The sequence below is a fragment of the Aethalodelphis obliquidens genome, unplaced genomic scaffold (assembly GCF_003676395.1).
Source record: "Aethalodelphis obliquidens isolate GAN/ISIS:26980383/991018 unplaced genomic scaffold, ASM367639v1 scaffold10, whole genome shotgun sequence".
Classification (NCBI taxonomy): Eukaryota; Metazoa; Chordata; class Mammalia; order Artiodactyla; family Delphinidae; genus Aethalodelphis; species Aethalodelphis obliquidens.
Genome location: NW_020837954.1, coordinates 40573322 through 40591396, shown reverse-complemented (window position 1 = coordinate 40591396; position 18075 = coordinate 40573322). Strand labels below are relative to the sequence as shown.

The following is an 18075-nucleotide window of genomic DNA, read 5'->3' as shown; positions in this document are numbered from 1 at the left end:
GGACAGGGTGGGGGTGGGGAGGTAGGATAATTCCTGCCTTCCCTGCAGGAGTCTGGGGAGAATTATGAGAGGTCATATACTTGAAAAAGTACAAGTACTACCACACGTTAGTTGTATAAGGGCTCTTCACACATTCCTCTACTCCAAAAACTTCTGGTTCAGGTCATGCTGTCCTCAAGGGAGCCTCATGCCCTCTACACCGTGGGACCCGGTCTAAGGGGCCAGAGGGTGTCAGAGGGGTCTGGGGACAGCTTGTGCACTTGGAGGCAGAGGTGGGACCCCATCACCTCCTCGTCCAGCTCTTCCCCTGGGGGAAGAGCCTGCAGACCAGGAAGCAGGAGGTGTCCAGCGTGAGGCTGGCCCCAGGAGGGAGCCTGTTCTGACTGCCACGCTTCATCTGCCAGGGCGGCAGCCTAACCAGCCTCGGGCCCCCAGGGCTAACTGTGGCGACCAGCAGGCTGTGCTGCCAGGATGTGGGCTTTGGTTTCTGTTTCTGTTTGGTTTTGACTAGTGCTGTTAATGCGGCCTGCTTAGGGCCCAGAGAAGGGGAAGTGCCCGTGGGGGGATCGAACTCCCCAGGCACAGGGTCACCGTGGTGCTGGAGATGGAGGGCGCGCTGGACATGCCCCTGATAGGTATGTTCCAGGGTGATCCCTGCCCATGGCCCGGCAGGCTGGGAGAAGGGAGGGGTGGGGACGGGTGGGGCAGGGTTGGGGGCTCCTGTTTGTGGAGGAGCTGGGGAGGGACAGAGGCCAGGAGAGCACAGCAGCCCGCAGCACTTCACCCACTCTGTCCTTCACTTCTCTCAGTGCAGAGGCCCAGGGGAGAGACCCGGGGGTGCATGCCCTCCCTGCCTGCAAGCACAGGTGCACACAGTGAATTTCAGGTCCCCAAGCCCTGCACTTTCACTTCTCTTGGCTCCCCTGCTGCCTCGCAAGTTGTCACCTTCGGGAGCAAAGGCCCGAGTCACCCCTGCTCAGAGAGCCTGGGGGGTTGGGGGAGGGAGGAGGGTGGCCATGGGCATCAGCGCAGGGTGGTGCCTCTGTGGCCCACCCTGCTTGGTCGTCCACTGGGGGATGGGGGCAATTCCCTCCGCCGGTCACACACTATTCTCAGCTTCTGAGCAGCCGGTCCATCCCTCTGTAGGGCTGGGCTGGATCTGATCTCTGTCCCTGGGCTCGTGCAGAAGGTACAGTTTATCCAAGGGATTTTCAGGGAAGCTTCAGCACCTTCATATTAAAGCAAAAAAAATGTCGAAGTCTCTATCAGATGGTCAAGTCTTAGGGCTCTATTAAAAATATGTATGTGGCAAGGGGCATTATAAAGTCAGATTTATATCAGCTTATAGTCAATTACCGATGTTAAGAGGAAGGGTCTCGACAATAATAATAAAATAATAAAATGAAATAAATATGAGGGCAGTGGGATTGCGGGTAGAGGGTTTTAGCACACGTTTTGTTGGTGTGCTTGTTTTTGCATGTGTAGTTGTGCTTGGCTCCCCAAATGCTAAAACAAATGCTCTACATCGTCTGTCTTCCGTGAGGTTCTTGACCGCCCTTGAGAACAGATGTACCCACTACAGGGGAAGGTGAGAGTGTAATTTGAAGCTAAATTGAGAATGGAGCTGGATTCTAAAATTATATCCCTGCTCAGATTCACAAGTGTGCACACACTTCACTCATGGCACAAGAAGCACCGAGTCCTAGCCCCCATGTGAACTGCCTGGGATCCATTCCAGGCTCTCATCTCCGGATTAACCAGACCTGGGCAAGCAGGATGGCAGAGAGGAGGTGGCAGGCTCCAGGAGAGGCCCCATGGCCTGGGTGTGATGAGTGTCAGGTGCTGAGCCTGGAGCCCGGAGCTGTGGTGTTTGCCTCGAGGCCGCCTCTCTGGCTGGCCTGGTGGCTCGGAGCTGGGGATAGTTTAAGCTAATGAACTCCTCCTCTTTAATTCCAGGGACAAATGGAAGCCACCCATCCACTAGCCGAGGATCAGCTGAGCCCTGGGGCTGATGCTTGCCCACACTGTTGAGAATGGCACCGAGGCCCAGCCAGGCACCGGGACAAAGGTTAACCCGGGACACTCCTGGACAGTGATCCTGATGTCTGTTCGGAGCCGCGCACTCAAGGGTGTGATAAGTGAGTACGTTACTGGCTCCCAGGGGATCCCTGGCCCTTCCTGCCTCAGCAGCCTGGGCACAGGCCTGAAGGTTCCAGTTCTGAGCCTGCTTCCGGTCCAAGGGCCTGTCACAGGGCTATGGGCCTGGAATGGGAGGGGGTTTTCCAGCAGTTTCAGGCCATGTCACATGCTAGAGCCATTGTATAGCCACATGGCCTCTAAGAACTGGGTCAGACCCAGATGGGCTGACATGAGTGATGTGAGACACCCAGCACTTAGGAGATGGCATCTTCCCCAATTCTCTTTCTTATCTGTATGCTTATGGGTGCTTTGGGCCCTGGGCTTCACCTCTGTGCAGTGGGAACTGGATCTCACCTAGGCTTCCAGACTCTGCCCAGAAGCCATGAGTGGTTTGTGTGGCCTTGGGTAGAGCATCCAGGGCACTGGATGGTGAAGGCTTTGTGGTGCCTCAGCTGCCATAAGCGTGGCTACCAGGGGGTCAAGAGGAGCAAGTTCTCTGCTGCTTCTGCCATGTTTCAGCCATATCTCCTCCTCAGTCCAGAGGAGCGGCATGTAGGGCGAGGGGCCCCCTGGCTGGGGAGTCTCACCTGTCCTCACATAGCCTTTCTTTCCAGCCTCGGCCTCTGGCTTTTCCTTGATGATGCTTTAAAAAAATGACAGTTGGCTGCTCTCCCAAGCCCCAGAGGCTGTCCGGCCTAAAGGCTGTTCTGTCTGAAGAGGACAGACAGTCCCACTGTGGGACCGGGGGCCGGCAGGCAGAGAGCTCCCCTGGAAACCAGGGCAGGGAGCGCTGGTGGGTTTGTACTCGGACAAGTTTTAGGAGCTGTTGGACTGGTCCATGGGAGCCCAGAGCCCTTAGCTTCTATGTAGGAGTTTGCAGAGCGGGAAAGGGTAACCGGGTATTTCTCAGCTTTAGATAGATCTTGACTCCACTGCTAGTTGAGAGTTTAAAACTCAAGGCTAGAATCTATTTTTCAGTCAACTGAGGCTTGCAAAATCAGTTTGTGATTGGAGGGTCTTTCAGGAAGTGTGTTACCGAGTTGATTTATAGCCGGGGTGGTGTGAGAGAGCCTGGACTGTGGGAGTGGGGTGGTGGGTAGAGAGATGGTCGTGGAGGCCACTGTGGGAACGCGGTGACTCAGACGGAGACCTATTCCCTGCATTACACAGAATTCCCCAGAACAACCTACATCGTCAGCCTTAAAACAGTTGTACCCTTTTGTTCAGTGATACCACTTGTAGAATTGTTCATTAAGAAATCTTTCTTTAGGAAATAGTTCCAGCAAAGAAAAGGGCTGAATTCTCTTGTTACAGGCATAAGAAAGATGTTCTTGTGGTGTCATTGTCAGAGTAGAAATGGGAAACAGTTGTTCTCCCTTTGTTGAACACCTAGGTTAAGTAAATTATAGATTTCCACTTGGTGGAATATTACACAGCCATTATAATAAGGAGAACATAGGATATATGACAACTTGGAAAAATTGATAATGATGTAATGAGTGAAAGTGTCAGGTTACAGGATAAGTACATTATAGTAACTTGTAAAATAAATACATGAGAAAAGATCGCAAAGGGGAAATGATAATGGCTGCTAGTTTGCTGGAATTATGAATGCCTTTTCTTTCTATGATGCATGGATTTGTTTCTTTTAAAACTAAATTAACTCTCAATGAGTACACCACATACCACTAAAAGTGATTTTCTCTAAGATGTGGGATGATGGGGGACTTGCTTTCTATATCATTCCTTTCTGCAGTGTTTAAATTTCAACTGTGAGCAAATGTCACTTTTGTAATCAGGAAAAAGAAAGACATTTTAAAATGCTAGATATAAAAAAATTTTAAAGGCTATATTTCCTAAGAAAGAGGAGAAGAGAAAGGCTGAGCTCTTTAGCTCTTTATACCTGCTCTCATCAGTGTTTAAGGGCCTGCGCCTGTTTGGGCCCATTCATTCATTCATTCATCAATCCATTCATTCACAGGTATCAGTGGGTCTTACTGCCAGGCACTGTTCTAAGCACTAGTTACCCAGCAGTGAACAAGGCAGAGCCCTGCCCTTGTGGAACTTTCACTCTAATTGGGGGAGACAGACAATGAACACGTAGCGAAATATCGGAAAGTGAAAGCGCTAAGACTAAAATGGGATGATGTGGGTGACGGGGAGGCTGTTTTGGATCAGAGATTCCTCTGAGGGGTGTTGGTTGAGCTGAGATCTGAATGACAACAGAGAGGCAGCTGTGTAAAGTCTGGGAAGGGTCCTGCAGTCCCCACCCGCAGGCTGCCCTTTGCTGCCTGAGCCCTGGTAAGCCTCGGTGCCAGGCTGACTCCGTTCCCCAAGCCCACTTGCCCCCGCTGCACCTGCCAGCTGGGATTTGCTCAGCATCTGAGGCTGTCCGAAATCCTCCCCGGCCGGCTGCCCTGCACGGTTCTGCTACTCCGGCTGCTGTCGCTGCTGCAGGCACAGGGCTTCTCTGGGCAGCCTGCACGCTGGCCGCTGCTCTTGGCTGGCATTTCCGTGGCAGGGCTGGGGCGTCTGAGATTCCCGGCAGCTTTGGGGCAGGCTGGCCATCGGGGAGACTCTGGGTAACGTGTGTCCTGGTGAGAGGTCTTTGAATGGCACGTGCCTTAAGGTCCAAAGGGGTGGCTGCTGCCATGGTCCTGTGAGGGTCAGCCGTGACCCTGGAGGATCTTCGTGTGGACGCTGCCAGAACGTGGCTTCAGAACAGAACTTGGCCTCTCAGAATAGACTGAGAGCCTTCAGGAGCTCTGACACCGGTTCTGGGCTTCGCTGATGATCTACCGAGAAGCTCACATCCTTCTTGCTTCCTGTTGTCTCTCCATGTACCATCTCAGCCTTCCACAAGCAGAAACTCAGAAAACGGTAGTGCCCTCAAAGGAGCCTGTAGTCAGCCTTAAGAACAGTGCGATGTGCTGACTGGGAGTGAAGGCTCTGGAGCTGGGTTCGAATCCCAGTTCTGCCTCGTGGAGCTGTAAGAACTTAGGCTAATTTTCTAGCCTTTCTCTGCCTCGAATTCCCCATCTGTGAAATGGGCTTGAAGATTATCTGCGTTAGTACATGGAAAGTACTGAGAAGAGTGCCTGATTATTACTGTTACTTGGGAAGTGGCAGGAGGACCAGCCCAGGGAGCTTTCCTGGGGGGACGCCCACAGCAAGAGAGGGTGGAACTCTATGGCATTTGGGCAAGCCAGTGACCACCGGTATCTTCCCCCACTTGCTTCCCTTCTGGCCCTGAAGCAAGCCCATGTTTTCCTCCCCCTCAACCTGATGACCACAGGGGAGGCTCAGGACTGTTTCAGAACTTGCATCTGGCACCCAGAGGTAAGGGCGACCGCCCACCCCTCATTAATTCCACTACCCCACCAGGAGACTGCACTCAGGGTTGCTCAAGCTGTGTCCCCAATGCCTTGTCCCAGAGACCCCTGGAAGGCCTGTGCATCTCCCCAGAGCAGTGGTATTAATTAACTGTAATGGTTTTGTTGCCTGGGGATGGGGAGTGAAATTTGGGAAGTAAATGAGGTGAAAGAGGAAGGCTTGCCCAGCCTGTCTGCATGGAAGGGGAATCCTGATTTTCTAGCAAGACGTTCCTCTGGACAAAAATTCCCAGAGTTGTCGTGTTGTTCCAGGAAGTTAAGATGCTACAAGATGGGGGGTTTTGGCAAAACCAAGAGCAATCATCCCATCCGGTTTTGCCTCCAGCCTGTCTTGGACTTTGATGGCATTCTCTTCACTCCTCTCAACTGCTCACTCTGCTCTCTGTCACCCTAAGGAATAGCCCAGCGGGTTCCAAGAGCAGCAGGTGAGCTACTCCTAGGGAGCAGGGCTCTGAAAGCCAGCCCTCCCCCTCCCCCACCTGTCTCCTTGGAGGGGCAGTGCCGTGTCCTGATGACTCGCCTCGGGCTCTGGCCCTTTGCTGGGACTCCGTGTGCCTGGCTCTTTCATCACACATGAGGGCTCTTGTACTTGAGTGTTGCTCCCTAAGATCCTGCTTGAGAAGCCATCCACTGCTCTGCAGATTCTTTTCTCTGCTTTCAGTCTTGCCCACGCTCTCCTCTCTACTCCACCCTGAGTTTTCATTCCTGGGCTGTCCCATCTTTGTGTCATGGTCCTCAGAATGGTTATGTCTGTCACCAGGAGAAAGAAGCAACATCCTGTGAACTGCTGGTTCCTCTTGATGCAGGTAGACCCGGGGCTCCGATCCCAGGGCTGAACAAGGAGGTACTGGAAGGGTCTGGGGCAACGGGCTCAGGTTGGGGGAGGCCAGGCAGGGATGGAGGCTGTTGCGCCCAGCAGAGGGAGGGGAGCCTGTCCTAGCTCAAAGTTCAGGCACAGCTCTGGTGACTATTAGAAGTGGGTTTGGGGAGTGGCGTTCTGAAAATCCACCCAGGCCAATGCCTGCCTTTAATTTTAGCATCTGTCCCATCACAGTGTGAGCTGCCATCCCACCTGACGACACTGTCTCACGTCCCCGCCCCTGTCCTCACCCCCGCCTCCTGGCTCCCGCCAGCTCTTCCCCATTCATCTTCCGTGGACCAGTCCAGGTCTCCTCAGACACGACCTGACCTCACCTAGGTATGCTTCCCCTCCACCTACCCGTGTTCTTCCAGGCACAGAGATTCTAAAACCAGAATCCAGGCCTCGGGCTCGCCCTGTTCTCTCTCCCCACACCCTCTCTTCTGTTCGGCACTTGCCCTCTCTCCCTTTGACAGCCACTCCTTTAATCTTGCTTCTGCTCCATAGGGTTTGGGCGTCCAACTCTTCCAAGTCACCTGCTCCGGGGGTGTGGGCGTGGCTGGAGCCTCTGATCTGTAACCGACTGGGAAACCATTCTTGGCCTCCCCCAAAAGATCAGACCAAGAGGCAAGGAGAGTAGGGTTTTAAAATCAGCATCAAGGAGGGGACTGACCAGAGTGATGACTCCACCAGTTACATGAGGCTGCTGACGTGCACATCTGAAGAAGTCCCTTCTCCGGATCCTGGGGGACAGAGGGGCCAGGGCTACGAGTACCTGTCAGGTGGACAGACCTGCGTTCAGAGGACCCTGAGTCGGGCAGGAGGCAGAGGGGTCTCCAGGCCACCACTGTCCACCCACCTCGGACTGCGGACCCCTCCTCGCTGCTCTGTGTTTCCCTGGAGCCCAAGCTCTGTTCTGGGCAGAGCTTAGCAACCTGTTGGGAGTTCAGCATAAAACTAGAGCTTGAGAAACTGTGCCAGGAATGCTGGCCCTTTCACTCACGCTTCTTTTAAAGCCAGGCCCTCACAGGGCTGGTTCTGAGACCCCCTCCCCTTTCATCACACCTCCTCAGCCACACGGGAGCTGGAAGCTCACTTCGATTCTCCTCAGCTGAGTGTTTGTTCCATGGGCTGTATGTGTGATTACTGTTTTCATGGGTAGCTTGGCTGCCGGGTTAGTGCTCTGGGTGGAGGTGAAGACCTGACTTGCTTGGCACAGAAGGCTGCCCGGCTGCTAGTGAGGACAGGGGCAGAAGGACCCTGCCACAGGTGGGAGGGAGACGCTGACCAGGAATCCTGGCTCTGTGCCAGAAATGAAAGCCATCTTTTTTGAGCATTTGCTGTATCCCTAGTAGTGGATATCTCCTGGCTCATTCATCCTCACTGTAACCCTCAGAGGTGGTTACTCTTATTCTCACTTCACTTATAAGGAATCTGAGACAGAGAGGTCAGGTGATGTGCCCTAGATCCCACAGGTGGGGGGTATTATCGTCGACAACACAAACCCAGGCAGTTAGGATCTGGAGCCCCTGCCCTTAACCCTACACACCATTCACACCTGTGAGTCATGGTTTGTTGTTGGGCATGGCTCAGGAGGGAAGAATGGGTGTTAATTTTACACAATTTCAGGCTTCCTTAAGTTCATTTGTCTGGCAAATTTACTGAGCATCTTCTATAGACAAGGTGCTAAGATGATTGATATATAGTCATTCAACAAATAGTTTTAAGGGACCTCCCTGGTGGTCCAGTGGTTGAGACCCCATGCTTCCACTGCAGGGGATGCGGGTTCGATCCCTGGTTGGGGAACTAAGATCCCACATGCTGCGTGGCCAAAAAAAGAAAATAAAACAAACAAACAAAAATGAATGTTTTTAAGATACCATTATTTTTATAAAAGTTATACATACTAGTTAGAAAAAAAATTTAGAGTCTACAGAAAAGTATAAAGATGGAAATAAAAATCACTTATGATGTCACCATCTAGAGGTGATTGTGGCTAAATTTTTTGTATATTTACATGTGTATATGCCTTTGCAAACTCAAAATCATACTCAGCATTCCACTCTGAATCCTGCTTTTTTTCTCTTAATGTTGTATTAAACATTCCTCAGGTGGCTACTGGTGCTGGCCTCCAGAGGAATCATGGCAAAGCTGAACGCTAACTGTTATCACAGAAGTGAACGGGGTGCAGAGGTGGACAGGGCAGTGGACAGCTCCAGGGTTGCAGGTGTTTAGGAAAGTCTTCACAGAAGAGCTGGATCTTGAAGGATTATGGCTTCGCAGGCCATGGTTGGGGGAAGGGCACCCCAAGTAGCAAAAACAGCAATGGAGAGATCAGGAGGACAGGCTCTGAAGCAGAAGTGGATCACGATGGGCTTTGCCAGTCATGCCAAGGGGTTGAGCCTTACTCTGTAGATGTTAGAGATCCACTAATGGGCTTTAAGTGGGGAGAAACATTGGATGTGCATTTTAGAAAGACTGCTGTTTCTATACACGCTTTCGCAGTAGTGATGAGTACATTGAAAGGAGCAATGCAAGGCTGGGAGACTGGCTAAGTAAGAGACCATTGGAGTCATCCAGGTGAGAGATGATGGGGCTTGAACTAGAGCAGGAATGAGAAACAGGAATGACGAGGAGGAGATGGATTTCAAAGATGTTTAAGAGGTAGAAAGGATAGGCGTTAATGGCTGACTTGGTGGCTTTGCCATGTGACTTGCTTGGGCCAACAAGATGTTAGTGGGTGTGACTTAACAACTTAACTAGTATTGAAAAGCACCGGTGCAGTGGGGTTGCTCGCTCTTGGGCCTCCGCTCTCGCCATGAGAAGACCTTGCCAGGGCTAGTCCACTAGGCCCAGAAGAAGGACAAGAGGCAAGTGGAGCAGAGCCATCCCAGCCAAGCATAGGACAGAGCCCCCAGATGACTCACAGCCTTGTGACTGAGGCCAGCCAAGATCTGCCAACCCATAGGCACGTGAGTTGTAATAATAAATGAGAGTTTATTTAAGCCATTGAGTTTGGGGATGATTTGTTATGTAGCAATTGCTGAGTGATAGGAATGTCTTCATTCTTTTTTTTTTTTAATGTATATATTTATTTATTGGCTGCGTCGGGTCTCAGTTGTGACACGCACAGCATCTTTCGTTGCAGTGCACGGGCTCTTCATTGCGCGTATGGGCTTAGTTGCCTGACCAGGGATCGAACCAGTGTCCCCTGCACAGTAAGACTGACTCAACCACTGGACCACCAGGGAAGTCCCAAGAATGTCTTCACTCTTGAACTGAATGCTTACTGTGTGCGAGGCACTATTCTAGGCACCTGGGGATGCAGTGCTGAATCAAAGTCCTTACTTTCAGGGAGTTCAGATTAAAGGGGGGAAGTGGCAGAGGAAGCAAGAATGACCTCTCTCTGCTAACTGGGTGCATGGTGGTACCATTAATCAAGATGGGGGTCAGGGCTTCCCTGGTGGCGCAGTGGTTGAGAATCTGCCTGCTAATGCAGGGGACACGGGTTCGAGCCCTGGTCTGGGAGGATCCCACATGCTGCGGAGCAACTAGGCCCGTGAGCCACAACTACTGAACCTGCGCGTCTGGAGCCTGTGCTCCACAACAAGAGAGTACGCGATAGTGAGAGGCCCGTGCACCACGATGAAGAGTGGCCCCCAGTTGCCACAACTAGAGAAAGCCCTTGCTCAGAAACGAAGACCCAACACAGCAAAAATAAATAAATTAATTAATAAACTCCTACCTCCAACATCTTCTTTAAAAAACAAAACAAAACACAGCCCAGGCTTTACCTCCTTTGTGAAGGCAACATTAAAAAAAAAAAAAAAGATGGGGGTCATACGATCCCTGAGGTGGACCTGGGTGACCTGGCCTGAGGCAGCACCTCCAGTGGGAGGCCCTCCGTACTCGCTTCGCAGCAAGGGAAGGTGACCACCCCTTCTGCTGGACAGAGGACAAGCGGTCCCCTCCCGGCCACAGGTGTGGGACAAGACACGCTGACAGTCGGGCACCAGTAGGGACGGGAAAGCTGCTGGGGCTGGAACTGCCTTCCCCCTTCACCCTCCCGGGCCCTGAGGGGCTGCTGTTCGGTGCCATGGCCGGAGCAGCGAGGGGAGCTCGAGCCTGAGGCCAGAGGCCTGGGCTCCTATCACTGGCCGGTCCTCCCACACTCTCTGTGTTGAGTTGTGTGCTGTGTGCTCCTTTAATTGCATAATTTAAAAAGAAAAAAGAAGCTAAGAGTGGACCAAAACATTGCACAAAGTGTTCTAATTTCCAAAAGAAAAAGAAAACAAATGGTGGGGGTCATAGGAGATATTGGGAGGGAAGATAATGAGTTTGATTTGGGAAAGGAATATGAGGTGCCTATGTGACACTTAGGTGGAGGTGTTCGGGAAGGAGTGGGGTAAATAGGTGTAGAACACAGGAAAGCTGTTTGGCTGGGGACTGAAAGTCATCAACAGTGAAACAAAATCATCTGTACCAAAGAGAGACAGAGTACATGCTGTGGATATTCAGGGGAGGAAGAAAGGATTTGTGGTTGGGAGGATGAAAAAGATTTTGTTCTGAAGGTAACCTGTAAGCTGGGTTTGTACTTGTGGAGGCAAGAGGAGAAAGGCACATAAAACACATTAGATGGGATGGTGGTAAGACGCGGAGAGCTGGACTGTGAGAATTAGGCTGAAAAAGTAGATTGGAGTGAGATCAGGGAGAGTCTTGAATGCCAGGCCAACGACACTGCAGCGTTTCATTAGCAAATGGGGAACCATTGAATGTTTTTGAGCAGGGGAGTGACATTAGGCACGCATGTCTAGGAGATGGCTGAAGTATGATGAGTTTTGAAGTCGAAATCAAAAGATACGGATTCTAGTCTCACGTCTTCCATTCAGTGGCCCTGGGATATGGGGCAAATGACTTCTCTCTGAGCTTCAACTACCTCTCTTAAAAAATGGAAGTCAAACTACCTGCCCTTCACACGAGTCTTAATTTAGTAAGAACCAATGACAAAATGTGAATGAAAGTGATTGGAAGACCACCAAGCAATGTGCATGGGTAGGCATTATTGTGACTAGGTCTGCTTTAGCTGAAACGTAAGGCTGGGATTCCCAGACAGGTGGGCAGACTGCAAATGTCATCTTGTTAACCTCTGTCCCTTCTGCCACCTCGGAGAGAGGACTGCCAGAGCTGTCAGCCTGGAGTCCACTGGCAGCTGGGGTTCCTGTTCTCCTGCTCTGCCTGCCCGTTCTTGATATAACCCTGAACTCTCCCGCCCCACCCTCCACATAAATGACGTGTCATTTAGAGAACACCTGCTCAGGGGAGGACTGTACCAAGGCCACAGAACAGAGGACCGGGAGACAGCTGCTGCCATCAAGGAGTACACAGGCTGGTTGGATAGGAACTAGGGGTGGCATTGAGTAAAGGGTCAAATGAGTGGTCCACACAGTCGCTGGTGGAGGACCAGGCCAGTCTTCGGAGAAGCATGATGGGGCCTTGAAGGCCAGTGGGGTTTAAAAGAGAGGATTGGAAGGGAATGAGAAGTAAAGGAGAGGACTCTCTCCTCTGTCAGCCCACTGGTTTCCTCTCAGTATCGAAACTAAACACCAAAACCCCACTTAATGGAGCAGTTAAAAACAAATGCGACCACAATATGCAACCACTTCACACCCATTAGAATGGCCATCGTCACGAAACCAGAAAATAAGTGCTGGCAAGGATATGGAGAAATTGGAACCCTTGTGCATTGCTGGTGCGAATGTAATATGGTACAGCTGCTGTAGAAAACAGCAAGGCCACTCCTCAGAGAATAAAAACAGAATTACCATATGATCCAGCAATTCCACTTCTGGGTAAATACCCAAAAGAACTGAAAGCAGGGACTCGAACAGATATTTGTACACCCATGTTCAGAGCAGCATTATTCATAATAGCCAAAAGGTGGAAACACCCATTAATGGATGAATTGACACACAAAATATATCTAGGTAGATCACAACAGAGTATTATTTAGCCTTAAAAAGGGAAGAAAATTCTGACACATGCTACAACATGGATGAACCATGCAGACGTTAGGCTCAGTGACATAAGCCGGTCACAACAGGACAAATACTGCATGACTCCACTTAAACGAGATACCTAGAGTTGTCAGATTCATAGAGACAAAGTAGAATAGTGGTTGCCGCAGGCTGGAGAGGGGATGGGGAGATAGACAGTGTTTCATGAGTTCGGAGTTTCAGTTTGGGATGATGAAGACATTTTGGAGATGGATGGTGGTGATGGCGGCACAACAATGAGAATGTACTTAATATCACTTCAGTGTATACTTTAAAACAGTTAAAATGGTAACTTTTATGTTATGTATAGGTTCACATACACACACATAAAAGACACATGTGACGGGCTGCTTAGAAAGAGCTCACTTGAAGTATGAGTGATGTGGAACTCACCTGAGTTTGAGAAGAAGTGGGGGAAGAGATGGGGACCCCAGTGGATGGGCCTAGTGAAAAATTAGCAAGTAGCCTGGAAATGGGGGTACTCTTCCACTGACTACCAATCATCCTAAGAAGTTATTATAGGGAGGGTAGTAGACACCTCTCTCCAAGTAGCACTTGAGTAGCGTTTCTCAGAGGAAGCCAGTGGGGCTGTTTGTTTTCCTCCTTTTATTTCTCATGCCTCCCTGGCTCAGGTAAGGAATATGAAATAAAGTAATGAACATGGAATAGGGTTAGGAGTATGATGAGTAACTAAAAGAGAAAGGTACAGGCAGGTTTGAAATCCCCTCCGGCCTGGTCACTCCAGAGACTTGGGGCGGGCAAGTCTGTGGGCCTCCTCCCTCACTTGTGTCTCCTTTGCCTCCCTAACAGCCAGCCCCAGTCAGCGCCATGGCTTCCGCCGAGCCCCTGACGGCGCTGTCCCGCTGGTACCTGTACGCCATCCATGGCTACTTCTGCGAGGTGATGTTCACGGCGGCCTGGGAATTCGTGGTGAACTTTAACTGGAAGTTCCCGGGGGTCACGAGCGTGTGGGCGCTCTTCATCTACGGCACGTCCATCCTCATTGTGGAGCGCATGTACCTGCGCCTGCGCGGCCGCTGCCCGCTGCTGCTGCGCTGCCTCATCTACACGCTCTGGACCTACCTGTGGGAGTTCACCACCGGCTTCATCCTGCGCCAGTTCAACGCCTGCCCCTGGGACTACTCCCAGTTCGACTTTGACTTCATGGGCCTCATCACCCTGGAGTACGCCGTGCCCTGGTTCTGCGGGGCCCTCATCATGGAGCAGTTCATCATCCGCAACACCCTCCGCCTCCGCTTTGACAAGAACGCCGAGCCCGGGGAGCCCAGCGGCCCCCTGGCCCTGGCCAACGGCCACGTCAAGACTGACTGAGCTGGGGGAGGGGGGTGGGCTGGGAGGCTCTCATGGATCCTGTGGACAAGGGTACCAAGCTGGTAGGGTTGCCCCCTCTGTACAGCACAAGCCCTGCCCCGTAGGGCACTCGGAGCCCCCGTGCCCCACCCCCCGCCACCGTGGGCGGGCGTTGGGGGCGTGGTCAGGCGTTGGGGGCGGGGTGTGGAGGCGGCAGGGGCACTTCGGGTAGGGTCTGTGGATCTCAGCCCAGCTCAGCGGCGGGAGGCCTGTGGCTACACAGGGACGGGACTACGTGGGTGACTTTGGAAGCAGCAGGCCCTGTCCTGACTAAGGGACACAGAGTGGAGCAGAAGGTGGGAGGCAAAGCCTGAGGAGGCTTTGGGCTGCTGCGGGGGCCACCTGCCTCCCTCTCACCTGGTTTAGTTGGGCTTCAGCTGGTTCCATTAGGCAATATTCAGGTGCTTGCTTGCAACCAATACCTCCCCCAGGGGCCTGCTGAGCTGCAGCCTAAGAAGAGACTGGGCAGCCAGGAGGCTGCTGGGCAGGAGTGCTGGTCTGCAAGGGCTGGGAGGTCTTCCCTTGGCTCCTTTCCCCTCCCCCAGGGTCCCACGCTGATCCCTTGGCCTTCGGGGGCTCCCCCCCTGGTGCTGGATTCCCACCAACCTTGGGCTTTTGGAGGTTTCAATCCCTGTGTGTTCGGCAGCATTTCCCCCTTTTCTCTTATTTTCAAAGCCTTTACCACTAGCAGCCCCTTTATCCATGTAAGCACCCCACCTGCCCCACCCACAACTCCCTAGGCAACACAGCAGCTGCCAGAGATAGAGCCCTGAGCAGACCCCTCCCACCCTCTTGCAGCCTTCCCTCCACTATTGTCGATGGCCCGATTCCTGAGAAGTCCCCCCTTATGCCTCCCCACTTGCCCCGGTCTGGGGGATTGTGGCAGGGCCCCTGGTGCTCACCTCCTTGCAGTGGCTAAAAATGAATGATACCCCCAACGCAGACTCAGGCCATCATGAGCCCCATGGATCCACAGTGGGGACCTAGAGACAAATCAGTGTGAAGGGGGGAAGTTGGGCAGTAAAGGTACCTGACTGGTTTATTTTCAAACCAGCCGGGACAGTCTAGCTTTCTAGGTGGTGGAGGAGCCGGTATGCAGTGGTGGAGAGTCATGGAGACTGAGGGAGGGAGAAAGAGCCTTTCAGCTTTGGGAGGGTCTTCGAAGCATCCTTAGTGGGAATGGGTCAGTACTGGTTCTGCCATAGCCCCAGCCCTGCAGCAAAACCTCCTCAGGGCTACCCCGTCCTCAGCCCTCCCAGAAAGGCTGACCCACTGAGCTTGCTCCTTAAACAGTATTAACCCTGCCGTGCTCATGGGCATTGTCATCTCGGTTGCCCCGCCTTCCTCAGTGACAGGTCCATTGCTGGCAGTAGACAGGTGAAATCCTAACTCCAGCCCACTTCCAGCTCTGCCCCCTCCCTGAGTGGAGGGGTCCATCAGAACACAGCCTTTCCCACGGTACATGGTCTCTTCTTGACCACACTATGACTCTTAGGTAGAAATCAGCCTTTCCCTTTTTATAGAACATTAAAAGTGATAATACCACCTGTGGAGAGAATCTCCTCTTCTTGCTGTACTGCTCCACCTAGACTGTGCAGACAGCACCAGCTAGGGCACAGGCCAGCGTGGGGATGCGGGGGGTGGGCAGGGGTGGTGTCCTGGATTGGGAGAAAGGCTGGGAGACTCTGCCTTTGGCAGGGTTGTGTTCTGCAGTGACCCTGTCCAGGACAGTTTGAAGGGCGATCCCCAGCCTCTACGTCCTGGGCAGGCTCCTCCAGTCTAGGCACAACCTACATTCTGCAGGGGTTAACCCTACCTTTGATTTTACTGTGGCCCCAATTCCAGGGCTTTGGGGCTTCTAGGGGTTCAGCCTTCCAGTGGGGGTCAATTGCTTTCCATCTACAGGTGGAGGGGATTCCAGAGGAAGAATAGTGTCTGGTTCCCGGTTCTGTCAGTAATTGTTTCCTCGGTCTTTTCCCCTTGATCCACATTATCTCGGTCTCCTGGACCCCACTACCCCTCTAAGCCCCTTGGACCACACTACTCACCTTTGCTCTCCCCTCCACGACAGAATTTGGTGGTCAGCTTGTTGATGTCTCCCAGCCCAAGGCCTCCATGATTCTCTGCCAGGGCAAGCCCTTGGGTGGCCCACTGGGTCTGGCCGCTCCAGAGGTTGCCCTGTCTGTTCCCTGGCACTATCTCTCGGGGCCCTACAAAAACTCCCAAGTGCGAGAGGTCCCCGAGTAAACCTGCCTGCCTGGCAACGTGCAGAGCACTGTACTTCTGCTTCATCCAGGTGCCCTGAGGCTCCTATTCTCCCTTATAGGGGACAGAGCCCCTAGCAAAGGGAGGTGATGACCTGGAGCTTGACCACAGGATCTGTGTGTCTTCAGGGCCCCAATCCCATAGTGCCCAAGGACTCAAAGTTTGGAGTAATCCCAGCCCTGCAAAGCAGAGAATCTGCTCACTTTTTATGAACCTCTGGTGTCCTGGGCCTCTCTCCACAGGACATGGCAGCATCTCTGAGTCACAGATCGCCATGTGCTGGCCTGCATGGTTGAATCGCTTCTGACATCTGCTAGGCATCCTGTCCCTTGTGCCGTGTCCCCCCCACCCCCATGCCAGTGAGTCACAATGGTCTATGCTTATTCACAGCAATAATACCTAGGGAGTGCCCATGAAGTCCTTTTGTCCTGGTCCCTCACTTTCTGCATGGGTCTCCTGGGGAGGCAGCCACTGAGTGGGTCAGTTAGGAGAACCTGTATTTATAGAGCTCTGGGCTATGCAGACACCACCACAGGGGATGCAGAAAATTGGGAGGCTCAGGCCTGGAGGGCTTACGGCTAAGGCAGGGAAAGCACCTTCCACTCTGAGGCCACCCCAGGCCTGGAGGAGCGGCAGGTCCCTGCTCTACAAAAGGGGCTTTGAGGCGGGTGGGACTGTCTCCCAGCTATGACACCTCTTCGGAAGGATACATGCCTGGTTTGTGCACCCTGCCTGCTCTGTCTCCATTGGTCTCTTTGTCTCTTTCTTTTCACATTCATGCACACAAAATATACCGGTGTTTGTGTTCCAGGACTGGCTCTGACCCATCTCTGTTTCTTCTGTTTTGGAGCCCCTTTCCTAGGAGCTGCTGGAGGCCAGGCCCTTCACACTCTGGCATCACACTGTCCTGAAGCATGCTGGATGGGGCCATGCTGTGGGGAGGGCAGGTGGCATTCTCCACCAGTCCTTTCCACGATCTCTGTGCTGACCATCTCTGGTAACCTGAATTCTCCAGCTGACCCCCGACTCCCCATCATAATCTGGTCCAGTCCTAACTTTGGGACCAGGCTGCAGGGCAGATGGGGAGGCCCAGGCAGTATCCAGGTTGACTGTGGGTTACTGCATCTTCCCATGATATGGGCTTCTCTTGAAAATGCCAGCCATGACCTGCAATGTCTCATGGGGCGGGAGGGCCCATGGAAGGGGTCTGAGGGTACCCCAAAGAGCTGGAAGGCTAGAACCCCTTACTTGTCATTACCTTGAAAGTCATGCTTTTTAGAGTTCTGCTCTCCCCCTGGCAGTGCTGCTTTCCCCGAGAAGCACATTTGGAGGGAGTCATCCCTTCCTGCTCTGTGTACCTCTGTTCTGTCTAGCATCCCTTGTCCACCTCTCCCCCCACCATGGTCCTGCCTACTTTCCTACTTCCAGGAAGAGGATGGAGGGTTCAGAATTTGCTCAGCCAGTTTAACCAAAACCAAAATGGCCTGGCCCGCCTGGCACAGCCAGACTGTAGAATACCTGCTGGTTTTCCAGATGGAATAGGCATTGTGCTTTCTGAATCATTGAGAAAGCCCTCTGCCTCCCCCACTCACTCGATGGTGTTCATTTCAACTGAAAGCCCTTCCCCTTATGCAAATGAGCAAAGCCCCAACAGTCATTTACATGTTAGTATAAACAAATCTATAAGGCTAGTCCATTAGAGCAGGTGTTTATAAAAAGAAAGAGGCAAGCATAATGGAACAGGGTCTACCTGATGGAGCTTCAGACAAGAGGCAAGAGGTAGGACCCAGAACAAGGAGGCCGAGGGGACTTGAGACCCTTCTTCATTGGCCAGCTCCTTCTGTACTCTACTAAATGGGTGCCTTTCTTTCTTGATACTTTCCTTCCTCACCTCCTCTGCCCCACCCTCACCCGATTCAAAGAGACCTTCTGACTCATCACACCACAGGTTAGAAGAACAACTGTGGTCCCTGCTGCTGCTGGTCCTGCGACTGCG

At 52.5% G+C, this 18075-nt stretch overlaps 1 protein-coding gene across 5 annotated transcripts in view; it reads left to right on the top strand.

Annotated features, from left to right (window-relative positions):
- Positions 1–15237, top strand: part of TMEM229B (transmembrane protein 229B) — a 38814-nt gene extending 23577 nt beyond the window's left edge. For 2 of the 5 annotated variants that reach the window (XM_027111565.1, XM_027111564.1), the window contains exons 2-3: positions 1957–2138; positions 13254–15237. In XM_027111565.1, coding sequence (XP_026967366.1) covers positions 13272–13775 — 504 coding nt within the window. In that variant the 5' untranslated portion in view covers positions 1957–2138; positions 13254–13271 and the 3' untranslated portion in view covers positions 13776–15237. Of the gene's footprint in view, positions 1–522; positions 636–1956; positions 2143–13253 lie in introns of those variants that run through there. The other 3 variants (XM_027111567.1, XM_027111566.1, XM_027111562.1) reach the window with 3 other exon arrangements.
- Positions 15238–18075: the final 2838 nt, after the last annotated feature.